This window comes from Condylura cristata, unplaced genomic scaffold (genome assembly GCF_000260355.1).
Source record: "Condylura cristata isolate star-nosed mole 26May11 unplaced genomic scaffold, ConCri1.0 scaffold00005, whole genome shotgun sequence".
In the NCBI taxonomy this organism is placed as follows: domain Eukaryota; kingdom Metazoa; phylum Chordata; class Mammalia; order Eulipotyphla; family Talpidae; genus Condylura; species Condylura cristata.
The window spans coordinates 57,925,207-57,947,199 of NW_004567106.1; the positions used below are offsets into that span (position 1 = coordinate 57,925,207).

At 39.6% G+C, this 21,993-nt stretch overlaps 1 protein-coding gene across 3 annotated transcripts in view; it reads right to left on the reverse strand.

Annotated features, from left to right (window-relative positions):
- Positions 1–21,993, reverse strand: part of GRM8 (glutamate receptor, metabotropic 8) — a 697,091-nt gene that overhangs the window by 553,354 nt on the left and 121,744 nt on the right. For all 3 annotated transcript variants that reach the window (XM_004676994.2, XM_004676995.1, XM_012721074.1), the window contains exon 3: positions 1,861–2,077. In XM_004676994.2, coding sequence (XP_004677051.1) covers positions 1,861–2,077 — 217 coding nt within the window. The remainder of the gene's footprint in view (positions 1–1,860; positions 2,078–21,993) is intronic.

The window sequence follows — 21,993 nt, forward strand, 5'->3', positions numbered from 1 at the left end:
AGAACTCAAATGGAATGGACAGCCAATCAAGTCACAGAATACTGAGTGAACTGACATAGCAGAAACGTGTTGCTCTAATCAGGAGCATACACAAGGCATTAAAATTATTTTCTTCCATACTAATGAGTTAAGCTAGAAACAACAATAATAAAAGCACCATCTGAATGATTTTATATGACAGTATTATCAAAATAGAGCAATGTTCCCCAAAAAGTGAAACTAAGTATTTCTTATTTTATTCAAAAGAACAAAGCTGTGATCTCACTTAACTTTTAATGTATCTTATCAGATTCTGCAACAATTGGCAAATTATGTCTTGTATTGAATTTTTCACAGTATTCTGTTTCATGCACACAAAAATGTGTCCTGCCGTAGAAAAATGGACAAGATCACTGCAGAAAACTTATTTCAGTACATACTCTATTAGTTTCCTTCTCTTGTTGAATTATCACCCCTGTGAGAACTGAAATCAGCTGCTTAAATAATGCATTAACCTGGTTTCCAGAGCTATTGTTTTCATCTGCATGGGCATTTCCTCTAAGGATAAACTTGGGGTTCTTATTCAAGAAGATAATATAATTTTGTCATCATTTAAAGTTCCATTGAGTGTTTTAAATCATTTGTAGAGCAATAGTGATATAATTTAAAATTCCAAAGAGCAAAGATTATGTCACATTGGACACTTAGAACAGAGTGAATCGTTGTCCAATTAAATCAATTAACCCAATCTATTCAACAAGATCAGGCCTTTGCTACATTTTCTGCAAGAGCACAGTACCTGAACAAATGTTAAACATACTAAATGCTATGTATAATAAATTTCTATGCCTTATCAAGGGAAGAAGAACAGAAAATCTTATTTCAATAACTTTCTAATTATGAATAAGCCCAAATCATTCCTATGATCTTTTCCTGAATTAAAGCCTCCAAGAAAGAAAATTATCAATAGAACTTCTTATTTCAAGTTTAAAATTCCTCAAAGCAATCAAGGGGTACTTTTTTCACAAAATACTGTAATTACTCTTAAAGAAAAGTATTACTGGTAATTCTCAAAAAGATTAATACTATTTGTCAAATAATAGTAATGTGCCCTCCTCTGTCCACAAAGCTTTATAGTTAACTAATCAGCAGTAAGATTTGCACTCTAAGTATTTTGTTGTTTTATTTTGTTTCCAGGTAGCAGAATGGGTTCACCACCTCAAAACACAAACACATGTGCTGAAAGGCCATTGGAGGTTGGGACAAACACCTTGAAAACAAGTGGAGGTTGGGGTGTGTGAAATCATCTGCATTTTTTTCTAACCAAGTTTTTACATCTTGCCCTTCACCCTAATGTAAATTTCCGTTTAAGGTGAGAGTAAAATATGCAAAAAGTCAAATGTGACAATAAAAATATTGCTTAGTATAGCCTAGGGGCTACTTCACTATTGTTTTAAAATGATTACTAGCCTTAATCCTGCTGGCGTTGGATACTAAATTCCACTATCTTTTCTTTTTTCCATTTTATGACTTGCTAATGTAAACTTTCATCTAGAACAATCAAGTAGTATGTCATTTATTCAAATTTACAATGGCTCTAATGTGCCAGCAAACTCCCTTGTCAAAACAGACAACTTTTAAAAAAATGTTCATCTGAGTCAGGAGCTCTATTTCCTAAATTAGCAGCAAAGTGTCACCTTGATAGACCATGAACAACACAACCATTTATAATAAACCCAGATTCCTCCTGCAGTGAACAGCCCGGGTCATACCTCTGTAGGAGCTCTAATTATTCCATACAGATCTGGGAGTGCTTAGGAATGTTCAGACTTCTGCAGCCTGTCACCTCCAAACACAATCACCTGGTAACTGTATGCTTACCAATCTCCCTGGAGATCTGGGTGAAGGCCTCCACGCCACTCTCTCCATAGTTGCCCTCGGAAGCCAGTGTTGACACATAATTCCACCCCAGCTCTGTCACGATGTCCACCATGGCTTGCGCTTGGTACGAGTCAGGTGGGACCACCCGAGAGAAGAAGTCATACCTGGTGTTATCACTTAGCTCTGGGGCTGTGGATGCATAGCTGATTTGAGGTATCTGCAAAACAAATGACAGATCACTTCAACTCATGAAGAATAGTCTAGAAGGATGCAATGTTGTAGACCAAGTAGCCAAAGCTATGCAGGTTTCCCCTACTATCCAAAAGGCAGTGTTCCTATTTGGTATGGTTTGGTAGGTTATTTAAGGCACTGGGGAGGGCTCAAAATTATTCCCACATAAAGAAACTGCAATAGTGTGCCCAGACCCCCAAAATAACCTATTAAATCATACCGAAGAGGAACACTGCATTCTGATAGCGGGAGAAACCAGTACCTAAAACCAACATATGGCTTTAAGGCCACCAGAGCAATTAAAAAGTATTTTACAACGATCTATGGCTCCACTTTCTTTCAAAGCACATTTCTAAACAGCAAGAAAAACTGAGTTTTCCCACTGTTTCTGAAACCAAAGCAAAACATTTGTGCTTTTCATTGTCATTGCTTTTTTATTCTTTCCATGATAAGTTCTAGAGCAGAAATAAAACGGAAATGAAGGTATAGGTACAAGCCAGAAAAGGTCACCTCTGAAAATGTCTTTAGCTTTAGGATATAAAGATTACACAATGAAAACAGAGAATTTAATAGATTTTTTTAACTTGATACCATTTCAGTCTTGAAATTACACTTCCGGTATGTTATTTTAAATATATAGTTTCCCACGCCTATTCACTGCTTATTGCTATAATCACTGAATATCACAAAAATATTTGGGAATGGCCAACCATTTATCTTATGACAAAAACATTTCTCCAGTCCCCGACCAAATGAGAAAACAGGAATCCAAACCACAATTTCTGCAGGGACTAGTTTCTGATATAAACAGAATGAACTGTTAGCAGATTCTTAAAATCAGGAATCCCATGCCGTGCCTCCTACATAAATTTAAACTGAGTAGCAAATTAAACCCATGCCATAAATCTTCCCTCTAAATTTTTTTTGAAATGTAACATTCACTCATATCTAAGTGAGGATGAGCGAACAAATGGATGATAGTGAACTGCAGCGACCAACATATGGCACAGAAGACATAGGAAGTCTGGAAAACAAGGCAAGAAAGGACATCACAGCCCAGAGAAGTGCATGTCCCAAGACACCGAGTCAAGAAAGGGCAGGTAACAGGAACTGCAGCATGTGACATGGCAAGAATGTGTAACACCAAGGGAGAAATGTCAGAAAATAAAACTGCAGAGCTAGACAGAAACTGGATGATAAAGTACTAGTCGAGTGTGACAATGAGTATGAATTTTATCACAAAGGGCATGGGAAGCACAGAATGACTGTAACCAAGGGAGTGACATAATCAGATTTTTGTTGGAGAAAGATCACATTGGGACCAATAGGGAGGACAGCAGTCCTGAAATTTCAGTGGGCATCGAAGTAGCACCCTCCTCACTCAGTGTGTTCAGAAGTCTAAGTAATCTGCATCTTACTATCTCCTCCAGAAGAATCTCATGCAAATGGAGGCACACTTTGCTTCAAGTTACAATGAATTTAAGGGCAGTCATACTAGATGCAGGAATACCAGTCAGAAATCTATTAAAGAAATCTAAGAAATCCAAATCAGGCAGTGGTAAGTTAACAACAGAAAAAAAAATGGAACCAAGTAAGAGCATCTAAAGGAGCGGGAAAGTTGCAGGTGACAAGGTCATGTGAGGAAAGGCTCAGTTCTACAGCTTTGGTAACTACGTACATGATGTTTGCTATTTACCAACATGCAGAGAAAAAGAGTGATTTGGCAGACAAAAATCATGTTTTAAATTTTTTATTTGCTTTGTTTGAGGTTCCTGTGAGAGGGATAAAAAGAGCTACAAAGCAGGCAATGATATAGGGGAATCTGGAATTTAAGAGCATCTTTGGGACTGGAGATGAGAGATGGTGAGGCACAAGAAAGGTGGCAGCTAGAGAGAGAGTGAAGTAAGAGTTTTGGGAAGGGGATCTAGGCAGCTCCTCATTTCACCACCACTCTGCTACCCCTGCCCAAACCTGAGTGAAAGTTCAGAGGTCAAAAATGGCTCCAAGCTGGAGGAGGTTTTGCTAAGTGAAATAAATGAGAAAAAGAAAACAAATACTGGATGCTGTCGCTTACATGTGGAATGTAGAGAAACCAAACAAAGGGTCAGATAAAACCAAGCTAAGAATGAATTCTAGAAAGTTTACAGTAAAACTGAGGCTACCAGAGTGGGGGAACGAGGGGTCAGGAAAAGGACAAAGTTGGGAGGGGCCACAATGGACTTTGGTGGTGAACTGTGGGTGTTTTGGTGGTGAGTGTGGTATGGTGGGGGAGGGGGAGGGGAGATCCTAAGCTTCAAAAACACAAACAGTGATGAAAACCAATGTTACCTCAATCAAAAATCAACGAAAAATAAGTGACAGGTAGATTGGAACCAATGAAGCCATTATATTCAAGTTAAATAAAACATAAGTAATAATACATTTTGAAATACTTATTTTTATTTATGCAGTTAAGAACTGGGGTGTAGGCAGAGGTGCTAGGGGTGAGAGAATTCACCAGAGACAGAGTGGGGAGTAGAACAGGTGGATCTACTGAAATATACTGCTGAGAGGAGCAGCGGGTAGGTCAGGAGAGGTCTGTTGCACCATATGGGTAGCTCCCTGGCCAGAAACCAAACTCAGGCCACAGAGTCAATAGCATGATAGCACTGAGACTTAAACCCTGTGCTACCAGGAAGATTCAGTATTAATATATTTTTAAATGACTCCAAGATACCCTAATTCAGGTTGCTTAGTTGAAAATGCAAGTTTGATATGAAAAACAACTGACTTTTCTCTCCATAAAATCCTGTGGCTAATTTCAGTACTCTGATTCCAAAGAGAATACAATAACAAAGTATTGTACACCATGGTTGAACCCTCATCCAACACCTTCAAGCCAAGTGATTCTCATTCCACAGCTTTCGACACCTCTTGATATCATGGAAAATCCCTCAACAGCTGGATAATCTTACTTAGATCTAAATAAATGTACCCCATATTGGTGATCAGTAAAAGACAAGGAGATTTCCAAGCTATTAAAAGCCCCCAGTTAACAAGGGAGCAGAACAAAGTATTTGGAGCTGTCCATGGTGCTGCATGGGCTCTGTATCCGGTATCTTCTTTATATTGACTATAGTAACAATTTAACAAATTCTGTTACTGTTTAACATGTGGGAGCATGAAAACCAGTATGTCCTGTCTCATTCCAGTCCCTTGGCTTTCTCTGCCAGATACTCTGGCCCTGTCTTGGCAGATTTTCTCTTTATTAGGTTTCCTGCCACTATAGTGCATGACTACTCAGCAAGGTCACCCCTCCAAATCTCAAGCCACTCCAAATCTGAGTGTTTTTCACCCTTTCTTGCTTGTTTCTAGAAGATACATAAGGAGATCTACTGAGACCAAAGTCATGAAAGTTTCTACATCCTGACCTTCACTCTGCGAGGAATTATGTGCCTTTGTGAGTGCATGTATGTGTACATGTGTGTGTCTATGCATCGGAAGGGTTCGATAACATTCTGTAGCAAATTCTATAGCATTATACCATTTCCTTGTCCTATTTGGATATATAATAATGCTCCCACTTCCTTAAGTACTAAGAGTCCAGCAGTAAAATGCCTTAAGCAACCCCCACCCTGCCCATAATAATGAGCCACCCTTTCTAAAAATGAGCACAAAGTGTGAAAATTGAGTGTTTGAAACCAAAACTAATTATCTCAAATTACTACCTTCAGTCAGTCACTTTCAGGGCTGTTTAATTAGCAGTCAGCATCATGTTTAGGATTAATTAAACAGGTGTAAAGGGTATATAAAATAAAAGTGCAGATAGAAAATGGTTATTTGAATAATTGGGTAAAAGACTTTCTCCCAAAGTCTTAAAGAGTTTTCATTTTGCAGACCAACGTACAGAAAAGTAATAGCAGAATGTGTTCTGTATTTTCATTTATTCCATCTTTTGCTAAACTGCAGTCATCAGAGTATAGTGATGGTATTCCAGGACAACTTTTCAAGTTGTCATGAAGTCACATCTCAATTTTATTTTGTTGTGGTCAACCACTACGCATTGGCTCATTAAGCATTTTAATTTCTGTGCCAGCATCCTTAATATTTCCACGTTCCTCAAATTAAACTCCTACTGGCAACTGGAATATTTTTTAACCTAGAATGTTTCTTTTTTCTATCCCAATACTAAATCTATCCAAACTAATCCCTTTGCCCTTGAAACTTCATCTACAATAAACAATAACAATTTAAAAAGATGGTGGTTGAGAAATAGAATGAACTAGAAAGGAAAGAGATGAATGCTCCAAGAACAGAAAGTATTAGGCAAAGCACTGTGCATCAGGCATGTCTTGCTTTATAAAAAGTGACATCCTTTGTAAGCATCTGTAACTTTTCCATCAAATGATAATATCCAAACTCTTCTGACTTAAAAATTCTTCTATCAAATGCTGTCCCATCCTTCTTCCCAATATCAGATCTTCCCTGTCATATTCCAGCATCACCTGCATCCTGTTCCCAGTGTGAAGAGACTCCACTCTCCTCTACCTGGTGATCTTATGCAAAACTTAATTACCAGCTAGAAAGTCACCTCCCTGGGATGCTTTCACTGTCTCCATCGGGTGTTTTTCTGTATCTCACTCCCATCCTCTGCCATTAGAACTCATGGCTGTGTTCTAAGTTAGGACCTTCACAGGGACAGTCTTGTTTATTTGGTACTTCCTAAGAGAGCAAAGAAGGTTTGGAGGCAATGAATTAAAATGTGACAGGAATTTTAAAACAAGCTCTTCCCCATGGCTTTCTACCCTGTATACCATCAAAATATTGTACAGACTGCTCTCCATTTGATCCTCTCAATCTTTTTTCAACCTTCTATATGTTCTAGGCTATTGATCTATGACTGTCTCACCTGGGTTCAGGTTTTCAGTTACTTTGGCCAGTGAAAGACACCAACAGGAGGTGGGAGGGAAAGAGAACACAGAACTGTGAGTACAGATTCCCCATAATCTTCCCCAAGATCCAGTATTTCTCTTCCTATGCCCTCACACACAGTCAAAACTCTTGCAGGTTCCACACTTACCCTTCAGATCTTCCCAATGTTGCTAGTTCCTGAGTACCTCCCCATGCTGTGTTGTGCCAACACCTTATAAAGAATCCTTTTATTAGCTTCTCTTCCATGACCCCATGGGTGTACGAGGAAGACTGACAAATGTACCCACTCTCCCAGGTCTATGCAGAAGGAACATCCACTGCTGTTCTTCAGCACCCGCAGTCCTTTTCTAAACTCTTATCCTTCTCCGTTTACTTTCCTTTCCAGCCTTCTCTACCAATAGCCACATGATATTTTTTTTTCCCTTTCCTTTCTCTTCTATGCCTTAAGGCATCAAATTGCATCTCTGGAAACACCTGTCATTTTGCTTTCTTTGTAATTTCTTATTTTCCTTTTGTTGAGGTTTCATAAGAAAATGATGTGTGCTTAAAATAAGAACATATTTCCATTATCCAAATAAAACATATTTGAGGCAATTAACTGTAGAACTCAAGATCGTCATCACTAGTACATCCTTTAAAAAATTGTTTTAGCTTCCACTTTTCTGGCAGTTGCTTTTGTTATTAAAAATAAGTCTTCCTCCCACTATATTTTCACTTCACACCACAAAAAAAGGAAATTCCCATCCCCAACTTCACCCTTCTTGGGAACTCCCAGAATGTATTATTTCCTACCTAGACCTTCACCTCTTACTTAGGGAAAACTACTTTGGACGTCTTCAGAGTTCTAAATTAGGCAAGAGTGTTGGAATGAAGAACGCCTTCATTTTCTGACCTGCCCGCACATATCAGAGGCTTCTTTTCTCATCCAAGGCTTCTTTTCTCTGTATGGTGTTGGGACCAAGCAGGGTCACCCCTCGTTGGGAAGGAAGACCAGCCTCCTGCTCCATATTCCACTGACAGTCAGGAGTGTGACAGAAGTCTGAAGGCCATGCCACTGGTTAAGTAAGTGGACTTTCTTCTGACAGGCAGAAGTGGATCTCAAGGTTGAAATGTGAAGTGGGAGCGGGAAGCAGCACTTGGCCTCAGGTCTAGGCTGAATTCTTTTCAATCCAGTTCTCAACAAGCAGCCAAGTCTTGGGGGTTTACCTGGTGTTTGTTCAGCTGTGAATAAAATTTGCTTGATCCATATTTAGCTAGATGTCCTGTGAATCTTGGACTCATATACTGTAACAGATCCTAACAGTTTGATTTAGCTCAAGGAGGGAAACATTCGATTGAAAGTGTCCTAATGGGGAAGGGTATTGAACAGAATTATTGGAACTCAATTGGCCACCTTAGTTCATGCTCCAGGTGTGGTAGAGCAAAAGGCCACACTCCAATCCAAGTCTTTGTGACACCATCCAGATTCCAAAAAGAACCCAACTCTTCTTGCTTCAATCCTATCCCTCTCAAATCCATTCCAGCAAATTTATCTAGCAACCAAACTAAAAAAAAAAAAATCATATCAGGGTCCTCCCTGGTGGCACAACAGGTTAAAGTGCAGCACAACGAAGCTAGCCACAGCTGCTTCAACACGAGTTTGATCCCCTACCAGGGAGGTGACCCACTCAGTGTAGCAGCCCTCTCCTGTCTCACCCACTGCTCTCCTCAGCAATGTATTTCAGTCAGTCTGTCTGTTCTGCTCTCCACTCTGTCTCTGATGAATCCTCTCACCCTCCCAACTCTGGCATACAGTTCCTGTATGCATACATAAATACAGCTTGAAAAAAAACAACAAATGTGAAATCCAATCCTGCCTTTCTTCTCAGTTGAATTACCACAGTTGATTCAGAAGAACCTTTTCTGTGTCTATACATGCCAGAGCTTAGCAAAACAAAGGAAAAGAGAGGAAACCCCTGACACAGACACTGTGACAATCACTTGCACCATATACGTAAGCTTCTCACCACGTCTGTTCTTTCAGATGGAGCGTGATCTCTCTGTACAGCCCACACTGAGAGAACCAGGGTTGGTGAGCACAACTCAGTATAACCCAATGTTAGTGGGTTTGAGGTCACAAGTTTAATTCCATTATGTGCCAGGATGCACCTCACCCTCACCAGAATCTATCTCCTCACGAATCCACAGCACTGATAACAAAGCCAAACAGAGAGGGGTGAGACTAGGTCAATCCATTCTCACTATTAGATAAATAATTCAAAGACAGTTTGCTACTGGTAGTGAATGTGAAATTTCAGCATCAAGTATGAAGACAATCAAGTCCTAGGAGGCATCCTCGCTTCACCACACACAGAATGCATTGTTCTATTTGTGTATGCCGGAAAGACGTGTGTATATTACACTTACGTTGTCATTTTTTGGCTCCAGATAGTCCATTTGAATATTCCATGGAACTGTAAAGGGCACATTCTCTCACTGCCTTTTCAAGGGTGTTGTCTGAGCCAGGGGAGCAACGAAAACAAAGGCACCTCAAAGGTGTCAAGCAAGGAAAGTCAGAGGGCAGCAGTTCTGCCTGGGGCTGCAGGGAGCAGTTGCAGCAAACAGGAGTCCAGAACAGTAGCCATCTTGAGAGAAGTGGCCCCTGGAGGGACACAACCAGGCCACCCCAAAGTCTCACAGGGAGGGGGTATCCAAGAAAATTATATCTTGATCTCGCCTCCCTATCTGACCGCTTTTCAGCTCTTCCCTTGACCGAACGCCCTGGAAGTCAAGGAACAAGAGAAGCTATTGAAGCTACTTGGACCGTTACCTACCAGAAAAGGGGTAAAGAGCAAAAAGACACCTCCGTATCATGCATCAACAGACATTTGAAATAAATTGCCTATGACTATGCAGCTTTCTCGTTTTCTATGCTGTACTACTTTTATTTATAACTTGATGTGTTCAGTCACTTTTGGCAGAGCATTGAGGCTTAAGACATTTGATTAGGCTATTGGAAATTCCAACCCTAAAACTAGGCCAGTTAAGTTAGAATTTTTTTTTAGAAAATAAAACAAATGCCCTGCTTTAAAAAGTGTAATGATTTTAATCAAATTGGTAATGACATTTGACTTTTAACTTGTTTATTTAAAATGAAAGACAAGCAATCCATGAATATGGGAGAATTTACATATAAACAACAATAATTATACCCTATAAGATTAATAAACCTTTTTTACATCTGCTAATTACATTTTACAATGAGAAAGCACAGCAGTTCCTAAGGGAAAGAGTTGTTATAATCTGTCAAGTCACTAGTAGTGTGGGAATTTTTATGCCTCGCAACCCTGCAAATATTCACTCAAAAGTTCTAATAACATCTTCACTTTTAAAGAAAGGAACTTCACTATTCAGGCTAGGTCTTCTATGATTCTTCTAGTTTATGGCTTCTCCTGATTTTCAGTATTTCCTCGTTAAAAAAAGTGAACACTGTTTTTTCTAAATTTCCTAACATTCCAGCCCACCCTGTGATTTCACATGGTGACCAGGATGGGCAAAGACTGTTACACAATGTCAAAGGTTAATCCAATACCCCCCATTTTTCCTGACTGGCAGTTAAATTAAAGTTAGGGTTTCTTAATGGTTATTTTTTGATTATTTCATTTCACAGATTAGCTCCCATCAAGTGCCAGACACCGTTAAGATTTTCTGGGAGTAGGACAATAAACAACAAAACATAGTCCTCCCACCCCCACAGAGCATATGGTCAGATGGGGATGACAGGCCTTAAATAAACAGTCACCAAACATACATTTAACAGCGATTGTAATGAGTGATGTGAAAGACACACGCACAGGCAGCTCAGACGAACAGGGTAACTGACTCCTCTGGCCAGGGGTGAGGATGTGGAGGGGGGGAAATGAGTGGAGGGGAGTGCAGAGACTGGGCGGTTTCCCTGCAGAAATGACATTAAACTGACATATGAAAAATGAGAAGCATAAAGGAAGAACACTGAACAGCAGCCACAGATGGCCTGTCTCCAGATGTGTAAGCCACCCAATTTGTGCAAGTAAGGGAGAAGAGCAGGCGACAGACAGGTACTTAATTATAGAAACTTGCCACAGGCTAAATAATATTCAATCAAAGTCCACTGTTTCCCTATACATTTTGCACATACTATTTTTATTTCTTACATGATAATTTGGTTTTCTCTTAGCAGAACTTTTAACGAAAACAACTAATTGTCCCCAAAACCTGCTGGTGTTCTAGCCATATAGACCCTAAGACTCCAGAGAATCAAGATGATGTTGAAGCTGCTGGTACATTCTCTGGTAGCTTTGCCATCCACTGACCAGGTGAATGGACAAACGCAGGGTAAAAGACTTAATGAATCCTGCAGGAACTAAACCCAGAGAAGAGAAACCACATTAAGGCAAAAAACTAAATCTATATACTTTATTTTACTTATAAGTTCTAATAGGTATTTCCTTAAGAAAGTTTTATAAAAGTGATTCAAAGTAAAAAGAAACTATTTTTAGTCAGTCAGAGAAAGTTGGGGAGAACATTTCAAAAGACATGAGAAGCAGGTTAGAACTAACCCTGGAGGAGAATAATCTGGCCTCTTTTTTTCTTACAAGATAATATCCATTTCTACACATCTCAGGAGGAGGAAAGAGAAATAAATGGATCTGTCCACCTCTGGAAACTCTGCTTAGTGACCCAGCATCCCAGGGAGACACAGAGAATGTCATTCCCTGATTTCATTATCACTAACTACTACTGCCGGGATTCCTCTGCATTTGGAGCGAAGGATACTTCTTTGATACCTTCTCAACAAAGTCTTCAAGCAGCTTGGGATTTCAAATAAAATGTGTCTCTAAGTATTCTTTTAAATAAAAGGTAGGAGAAACTTTAGAATGAGTAGCTGAGGACTGTGAAAATTTCCTATAAAAAGAAAGGGTTTTTTAATATGAGTTTAAAAAATGATCAGTTACAATTTGTTATATTAGAAAAACCAAAATGATGTCGTGGCACTCTGTTAGCCTTGTTTGCTAAATGTAACTTTCCCACCCACTCATTCTCATCACTGCTGACTTCAAACTATCACCCAGCATTTAATTTTCCTCTTCTGCTGATTTCCTTGCTGTGCAATCACCTCTGTGGTTCAATTTTTCCCCCAAGCATGTCAGCACTAGAACATTAAAAAATAAAAAGTTAGTAATTATAGCCAACCAATTGAAGTCAATAAACCTTAAGCTGGAAAGCACTCCATTTAGACTGGCATTCTGCCGCTCAATGATACATGATTTGAATCTGGAAAATAAGAAAGTATGTTGATAAGGACATTTGTCTATGTAAATAACTTTCCCAGGTGACAGTTTCTTAGATTCTCAGTGATTATACACGTTCATTGATATCTTGGTCTACAAATGTTTTTTTTTATCCCCAGCTGGTATTCCCACACTGATTCTTAATACCAAATACCACTGGAAATTTTCATTTCCTTCATGTAATCTAAGCTGGTGAACTCAGTACGACAGAAGATGTTACATGAGGTTAAAGGCCTTGATGAGTGTTTCATTTCCATGGAGAAAAAAGAACTCTACTCCAAAGATCAAATAGCTGATTTCATAAATGACCATCAGTGGGTAATAGAAAAAATAAATAAAAGAATATAAATACTCAGTGTTTATTCCTATAAATACTCACTACCTACTAGAGAATGGGAAGAGGTTAGCACAGGAAGTTTTCCCGAAGTAAAGTGATTAGCCCACTCTCCATCTCCAGCCAATCCGCAGGGTTTTTTTTTAATAGGCTAGATTGCTGCTCCTGATCAATTCCTTTATATGCCATTTCCCACTCACGTATGAAACACCAAGTAAGTGCCCTTACATATGCACGTGTCTTTGAATGACTTTACCAACATTTGCTTACAGGTCAGATTGACTGAGAACTGTGCTAAGTACTTTACCTCCATTTCATGGATGAGAAAACTGAGATCCAGAGAAGTAACTTTCCCAGCTGCATAATTTGTAAATGGCAGGAAATTGGACCCTCAAATTCATCCGTCAAACATTTCTTCCCTCTACCACCTCAGATTCATTTTAAAATGTTCATTCTCCTGTAGTTTTGCCTTCTACGGATGCTCAATTTCTAAGGAAGTAACCAGATGTCCCTGCTCTCATTTCTAGTCACATACACAATTCCGAAGGGTCACAGATCATGGCTCAGCTAGAATTGACACCACAACTATGACCACATAAGGACGTCATCATAGAAAGTAGCAAATACCATCTACTTCATCAACATGATTTCCTCCTTTGGTTTCTAGCTATTGCTAAAAATCCTCAGGGGGAAAAGGGCTTCCTAGCTCAGTTGGTTACCAGCACAATGGCTAGAAAAGGGGACAGTTAGGACTGAGGCAGGCCAGGCAGCAGTCACACCGAATCACAATAGCCACCAGGAGCAAAGGAGCATAGGTAGAAGCCAAAGCCAGAAAGAGAATATGCAAACACAATAAACTATGGGGAGCAGAGACAGAAGCAGGAAAGGTGGAAGGAGATGGAAAGGTATTCAAGGTAAGGAAACAGAAGATGACAGAAATAAGCATATGAAAGAATGTGCTTAGGAAAAGTAAAAACTCAGTAGTCTTGGTATAAGATGTGTACAAGCTCACCTCAGCTTGGATCCTGGTTTGCCTTTGCCTCTTCAATAAGCATTTGTAAGCACCTATTATGTGCCAACACTATTATTGGGCTTCTGTGAAATCACACTCACCCACTCTTCCTTGCATTTCTCTGTCTCCTTGGTTGGCTGTTATTTGTTTCTCCCTCTCAATGTCAGCATTATTTATAATATGGCCTTGGTTCTCTTTTCACGTCTCATCCACTCCAAATCTATACATCCAAGCTACATCTTTTTACTGAGTTCCAGGTCAAGGGGTGACTTACATGAACTCTCCTCTAGAGTGTCCATCAATTATCTATAATTTTATAACATATTTTCATAAGTTATAAAAAAAAATAACATCTAAAACCTGTCACATTGTTCCTCAGCATAAACCAGAGCCCTGCTGGGCACAAAGACCTCAAGTCACAGAAAACCAATCTGCCTAGCTCCAAATTTCTTGAAGCCCCACGTATCTTACTGTGCCTAACATTTCCAGATGCTCAGCACCCAGTCGTTTCCCCCACAGCACATGATGCCGACTTCTGGCTACTCTGCCTGGCCTTATCCTTCCTACATCTTTCTTTCAACGGTCAGTTTAGTCACCATAAATGAAGCTTTTCTAAAAATTAAATCTGAGTCCAAATTTTCTTACAAAAGAATCCGTCTATCTCTGTCTGAAAGACATATTCACCTGTCAAAGCTGTTTCATCTTGTTGACTGGAGTATCAGCAGTCAGGGGGTTTCTCTGGAGATTGCTGTTCCAATGGTCACCAAACCCACTTATTCACATTCCCTGGGAGTGTCTTAGAAATGGGACCCGCAGACCTCCCAGACTCACTGCCTGGGGACCTGCATGAACAAGCCCTCAACCAGCTCTCCAGGTGGGAGTCAAGAAAGCTGGAGAGAGACAAATACCAGATTGGTTTCACGTGTATGTGGAATCTAGAGAAACCAAAGGATCAGACAAAGGGTCGGGCTCACCCTTGAAAGCAGATCTTAGCTGCTGTGAGACACTTGGAAGGGTAGAGGAGGGAGAAAGAGAGCAGGAGAATGGAGAATAGTGGAGTGTGAAGTGCCGGGGACTGTGGGCACGTGGTGGTGAGGAAACTGGGGTGAGCACACCTGAGGGGGAAATCCTACATTGTGAAAAAATAAACAAGGACACTTGACGTAGACCGTGCAACCAGTGACGTAGACTATGACATGGTCTGGGCATTGGGGAGACTCCCAATAAAGACAAGGGGTTTTCTAAACGTCCAAAGAAGATGAAATCATGGGAGTCTCCACAGCAACGCCTGCTGAAACTTCCTCATTTGTTCTTGGTTAGCAATAGTCTAAAATCGGTTATAAATTAACTTGGTTAAAGTATTAATTGGCATAATACATAACAGAAATTAACATTGCAAGAGACTAGGAAAAACGGGTTGTGGCTCTGAAGACAATGGCAAACAAAATTGTGTTAAGCTAACTATGATGGGTGACTGGAATCTCACCCAGGAGGTGTGCTTGTGGCATACGTAGATTTTTCTGGTGTGCTCTAAAGGTCAGCATTTCGCAGGTGACATGGAGGTTAGATACCCTTAGCCTAGACCAGACTAAGATAAACAATGGCTATAGGAGTTAGATAAGAATGATAAGTTGCAAAGTAGAACTTCTAGAAAAACAATGTATTAGTAATATTCTTAGGAATACATGATTTTTAAAACAATAGAATATAGGGATAAGAATCTGTGTTAGTGGCCCTCCCTGGTGGTACAGCAAGTTAAAGCACAGCACAAAGAAGCTAAAGCCACTTCCTCATGAGTTCGATCCCCGTCTGCCCCGGAGGTGACCACATGGCGTGGCAGACCTCTCCTGACCTGCCCACTGCTCCCCTCAGCAGTGTATTTCGTTGATTTACCTGTTCTGTTCCCCACTCTGTCTCTGGTGAATCCTCTCACCCTCTGCATCTCTGGCCTGTACCTCAGTTCTGTACGAATAAATAAATCTTTAAAAAAAAAATCTGTGTCAGGGAGTTAGTAAGGTGGTTAAACATTACCAAATGTCCCAGGTGATTTATTATGCTGGAAATGAGGTACATTCAGAAGCTCTGATCATTTCTTATGTTTTTCTTAAAATGACCAAACAAGTTTCTTCCCAGTATGAGCCCACGAGGGTCTCCAAGTGATCATGAAAAATAATTATTATTTATATTTTGTTTCAATGCTTTTGTTGATGTAATCTCACTGCCTGCTTTAACATATAAATAAAGACCCTCTGAGAAGTTCTGTAGGAGTGTCAGTGTCTGCCTCACTTGCTCATTTCACGGACGCAGCCTCATCCTTCCGGAAAAAGACCCCTTACCAGCCACCTGTCAGAGCTGGACTTTGACATCTGGCGCAGTCTCCGACAGACACTTAAAAATAAATGAATAAAAATATTTTAATGTCTTTTTTTTAAAGATTTATTTATTTGTAAATACAGAATGGGGGTACAGGCCAGAGGCTCAGAGGCGGTGAGAGGCTTCACCAGAGACAGAGTGGGGAGAAGAACAGGCAGATCGACGAAGTACACTGCTGAGGGGAGCAGCGGGCGGGTCAGGAGAGGTCTGCCACGCCATGTGGTCACCTCTGGGACAGGCGGGAATCGAACTCATGCAGAAGTGGTTTTAACTTCTTAATGCAGTGCTTTAACCCGCTGCGCCACCAGGGAGGGCCCAAATAAAAATATTTTTAAGAAATACAACATTGAATGTGTAGCCAGGAACCCTGTATTTTTGCTGGAAAAATTTCACATCGCGCTCAAAAGGACTCACATGTATTCATTGCAAGGTCTATTCCAGTAGTAGGTCTGATGTTGTTTTCATGAGAAGCCATCAAAGTTCTCTGTAAGGTCACTTTATGAAGAAATTAGTGTCTTGAACATGATGTTCACTCCCCTAAGGTGAACAGCAGCTCCTGAGAGCTAGAAAGTTCTTTTCAAAAATATCTTGCTATTCAAAAATTATAATTACATTTTAAAAGTATTATGTTTCAATTTTTGCATCCACTGCTGACATGAAATTTATTTTTAGTGTCATGGTAAATCTAAAGATCTGTAAATACATCCTGTCGTGTGTTCAGTCAGTCAGAGGTTTTAAATGTGCTTCATATTTCTTTAAAAACAACAGCTGACTCTTGGAAAAACAAAAAATTGACAAAGACTGAATGACTGAAAGTTAAATACAAGATACAGTATATCTTGTCATCAATAAATTACTCACAGTATTCATATGCACTGGGATAATTTAGTGATACATTCTTTTTTCTCTGATTCGTATTGCTTTAGGAGACCTATGAAAATTTTTCCCTTTTTGCCTTCCACAAGAGCAATCAAGCCAGTGTACCCTAGAGAATGAAGAGGCTTTGACTCAGAGACCTTGGCCTACAAAGACTGTAGAACTGAGTTATTTAGAAAAGGTTCACTGGTGTTTTGAGAAGGAGCAATTAGAAACAGAAACAGAGGGAGAGGGTTCTTCATCAAACACTGGGAGTGATGGGGATCTTTTATTCTTTTTTGTTCCCTCACTGAGCCAGGGACCCAGAAAACTCATCAGAGAAGCCCCTTTTTCTTGATTGCCATGTAAGGAAAGGATCCTTTCAATAACCTATGGCTACCATGAGCAATCTCTATAACAACATCTTTGCAGTCCTGGAAACTGAAGTATAGACCCCAAACATGACAATGGTTGACTTTCTCAACACTATTCAGTGTGGCTCAGACCCAGATATTTGATATAGAAGCAGTTTCTTGTACTTGAGTTTTGAAAAGCAAATTCATTCTCACACCTCTTCTCGTCAGAAAGTAGACTGGAGAGCTGGGATGCTGGGACATAGCCGTGATTCTTCAGCAGACGCTAGGAAAATACTTTGTACGTAGCAGCTGATCCATATGTTGTTGATTAACTGTCACTGGTGACAGTAAAACAACTCGGGACTCCTGGCTTTTAATATCTGCAATCTACCTGGGAAACCTGCTTCTCAAAAGCTTCCTAGATTTTTTGGTACTTAAATGAAAATATACTTTTCTTTTTTATGAAGCACTAACTCCTTTTTCATAGGCCATAACTTAGATATATGAAGACATTTATAGTCTTTCCAATTCTCTCTAATTTTCTAAATAATCTAAATATGTAAATGTTTTCATAATGGTTTGCCAGAGTCTATACGTAAATATCATTGCTCCTGTTTAAAAAGAAACCAAAACAAAACCTTACAGGCAAGTCTGTTTTTTCCAAATACACTATTTTAAACTCAAATTTGATGAGACTTACTGCTTTCTAGATACCCTGAAATTTTCAATTCTAAGGAGTAAAATATGAGAAAATTTAACACAGTTCTACATGGCATTTAAGAATATAAGCTACCTTAAATTAGAACTGAGGATACTGAAGAATTTGACTTTTAGTAAGCAAATAGTCAAAGCTAAAGTGACTAAAAAAAAAAAGGACATTCAAGAACTGATACCATTTTATATGTGAATGATATCTCCACTTAAAATATTTAAGATGTTTTAGATAAAAATCAAATAAGAAAATCCCAGAAAGACCTCTTTGGTCACCTAAAAGTAAGAGTAAAGTTTCACTGCCATCACGTGGAGGGCCTGAATTCCATTCCAGGCCCAGGAGCAGACTTACATGGCTCAGAAGACTCACATGGCTCAGCAGACCTCTCCTGTCTCACCCGCTGCTCCCCTCAGCAGTGTATTTCAGTAAAATCTGCCTGTTCTGATCCCCACTCTGTCTCTGGTGAATCCTCTCACCACTCCGCACTCACATACTGCTAGCCTACATCATAGTTCTTCTACCCAGAAATAAGAAAAAAAAAACACCATTATTGGAAATAACCAAAGTGGGGGGGGGGGAGTAATGATTTTCAATGGGTAAAGAAGACATAATTTTTCAGAATAAGGCCCAAAAAAATGGGAAAAGGGGGTTAAATATTGGATGAAAAAACAGAACAGAGCAAAAAGGCTAGAGACTGAGAAGGTGGGTGGAGCGAGCAGTGAGGCTTAAGAACTGGACAGAAGTAATGGAAAGAAACCTATAGAGAAGAACAAGAGAGAAGGGGTTGAGGGAACTTTACTGGGAGATGTGACAGGCAAAGCACTGTTTCCTCTCCTTTCTTCCATACTTGAGAAGGGACTTCCACAGACCAGTCAAATTTCTAGAATGATACATGTGGCCCAGGGAGCCTCCTTCCATCTCGGCCAGTCTCCACAGTCTCTGAGTTCCTTTGTGACGGAACATCAGCCAAATGGTGCAATCAAACCTGCATGCTTCCACACACCTCATTCCAGGATCCTTCCCATGAAGTCTAATTCAAATGACCACACTTTCTTTTGTCAAAACCCTTTAGCTCTGTGTCAATATGGGTAAGCATGTTTCAAACTTCTCACAGACTATCTTTGTCATCACACAAATAGTCAAAAGTAAACACTACTTCCCAACTTCCCACCACCAAGCTGACAACGGTGGAGTTCCTAAGTGTGTTTTCTCTCCCTCATCCTCTGCTACACAAAGCACTACTACTTTTTCAATCTGAGATCAAGCTTCAACTTGGACTCTGAATTACATGTGTAAGAGTATTGCTATTCTTGACACTACAGATTATTGCCTCTCTCAACTCATTCACATTCTACTCTCAACAGGTTCTTCCCACCAGTGTTTCTGTATACGTTAGCCTCTCCTATTTCAGAGAAAACAGTTTTGAAAAGAAAAGAAGCAAAATTATTATTGAAACTCTCATCCAACTACACTCTCAAAGTAACTTTTTTCTGCTCTTTACAACAGTGTTTCAAAAATCAGCAACCTTACTCTTTCCATTGTCTTACTTTCCTCCTATTGTTTTTTACTCAGTGCCTCACAATCTTGCCTCAGAATCTGGACTCTGCCCAATCTCTACTGAAACTGCTCTGGAGAAGGTGTACCTTTCGTGTCACAAACTCCAAAGGCCAAATTCAACCTCAATTTCACTGACCCAGCACCATTAAAATGACTTTCCTGACTTCTGCCACACACTCTTCAAGTTTGCATCTCTCTCTCTCTAGTTATTCTTTCTTTGTCAACTCCTGTGATTTATCTACCTCTGCCTGGAAATTTTTTTAATTTTCTAAAAGATTTATTTATTTATACATACAGAAATGGAGTATAGGCCAAAGGTGCAGGGGATGAGAGGATTCACCAGAGACAGAGTGAGGAGAACATGAAGATTGAAACAAACTGCTGAGGGGAGCAGTGGGTGAGTCACACCATGCGGGTCACCTCCCTGACTGGAGATCAAATTCATGCTGCAGTGGCTACAATAGCTGCATAGTGCAGCTGTTGCACCACCAGAGAGGGACTCTGCCTGGAATTTAAAGGTGAAGGTTCTGGAGGCCTGTAACAAAGCCAATAATTTTCACATCCATTCATTCTCACAAGGAGAACCCACTAACATTTGTTATTGTTACTGCTATTCATATTATTATAATTTCGAATTTTAACTCTTCAACTGAGATCTTTCCTAAAATGCAAATCTAACACCAAATAATGAATGGATCTCCATTTAGAAACTTCAAGTTTATTTTACATTCAATTTGATCAAAACTGAATGAATTGGCTCATGCTGATGATTCTGGTAGAACAAATATGGGGTCAGATGCAACATCCTACTATAACAAATAAATGGCACAAAATAGAGGAAATGACTACTTTAGATAACAGGAAGTTCAGAACTGTGATCTCTAAGGAAGAGGGGGGAAAGACTGGAGTCCTGTGATTACCCAGGCTCTCTAGTGGAAAATACCTCTGGAGTGTGGAATAAGAAGGAACAACTAAAGAAGAACTAGAGATTCCAGTGAATTGAGCAAACAAGTTTAACTAGATTAAGTGCCAATTCTTTGTGGATTAAAGAACCAAAGAAGAGGAACCTATGGAGAGAAAGAGCTCCTGAAATCTGCACAAATGGCCCCTGATTCTTCTGCTAAAGATGTGGGTTCTCAGGGTAAATGATCTATGAGTCAAGAAAACACTCTAAAGAGAAATAAGAAAATATCTTGAAACAAACAAAAATGGAAACATGGTATACCAAGCTGAAATGTAACAAGAGTTCTAAGGGGGAAATTCATAACAATAAGTAAATGCTACATTAAGAGAAAAAGAAAAAGTTGTTTGTTGAACAAACAACCCAACTTTATATCAGGGAGTAGAAGCACAAACTAATTTCAAAGTTAGATAACCAATATCAGTGTAGCTCTAATTGAAATGAACACTAAGAAAAATAAATCTCAGTGAAATGAAGAGATTTTTATTAATTAAGTTGATACATGTTTAGACAAATTAATCAGAGTAGTCAGCAGGAGGGGGTTCACATAAGTGAAATCAGAAAGTTGACAACTGCAACTGGTAATATACACAAGCATGCTAAGAAACAATCTTGAACAACTATCTGCTACTGTGAGATAACCAAGAAGTGGATAAATTCCTAAAAAAACACAACATAAAACAATGAATAGATTCTTAGAAACAAAACTAAATCATGAAGAAATAGATAATCTTGAATCAGTAGTCATAAATGTAATTTTAAAAGGACAAAAATAAAAGACCAGATTGCTTCATTGGTAAATTCTACTGAACATATAAAGAAGAATCAGTATCAATTATTCACAGACTCTTCCAAAAACAAAAGATAAGGAAAAATTTCCAAATTTTTTTATGAGGCCAACATTACCTAACACCAAAGCCAAACAAACAAAAATTTACTGGCCCGAGTCCCTGATGTGTGTATCAACAGATGGTAGGGAATGATCCAATGATCTATTTTTTATTTAAAAAATTAAAAGAGGGCCCTCCCTGGTGGCGCAGTGGGTTAAAGCACAGCACAAAGAAGCTTAAGCTACTTCAGCATGAGTTCAATTCCCTCCTACCCCGGAGGAGATCCGCATAGCGAGGCAGACCTTTCCTGACCAGCCCGCTGCTCCCCTCAGCAGTGTACTTCGTCGATCTGCCTGTTCTGCTCCCCACTCTGTCTCTGGTGAATCCGTGGGTTAAAGCACAGCATTAAGAAGCTTAAGCCACTTCCGCATGAGTTCGATTCCCGCCTGCCCCGGAGGAGATCCGCATAGCAAGGCAGACCTCTCCTGGCCCGCCCGCTGCTCCCCTCAGCAGTGTATTTCGTCGATCTGCCTGTTCTGCTCCCCTCTATGTCTCTGGTGACTCCTCTCACCCTCTGCCTGTACCCCAGTTCTATATGAATAAATAAATAAATCTTAAAAAAAATATAAGTATGTTTAATTATGTGCTTAGCTTTGTACTGTACTTAGATTCATGTCCTGTTGTGTGTGCTT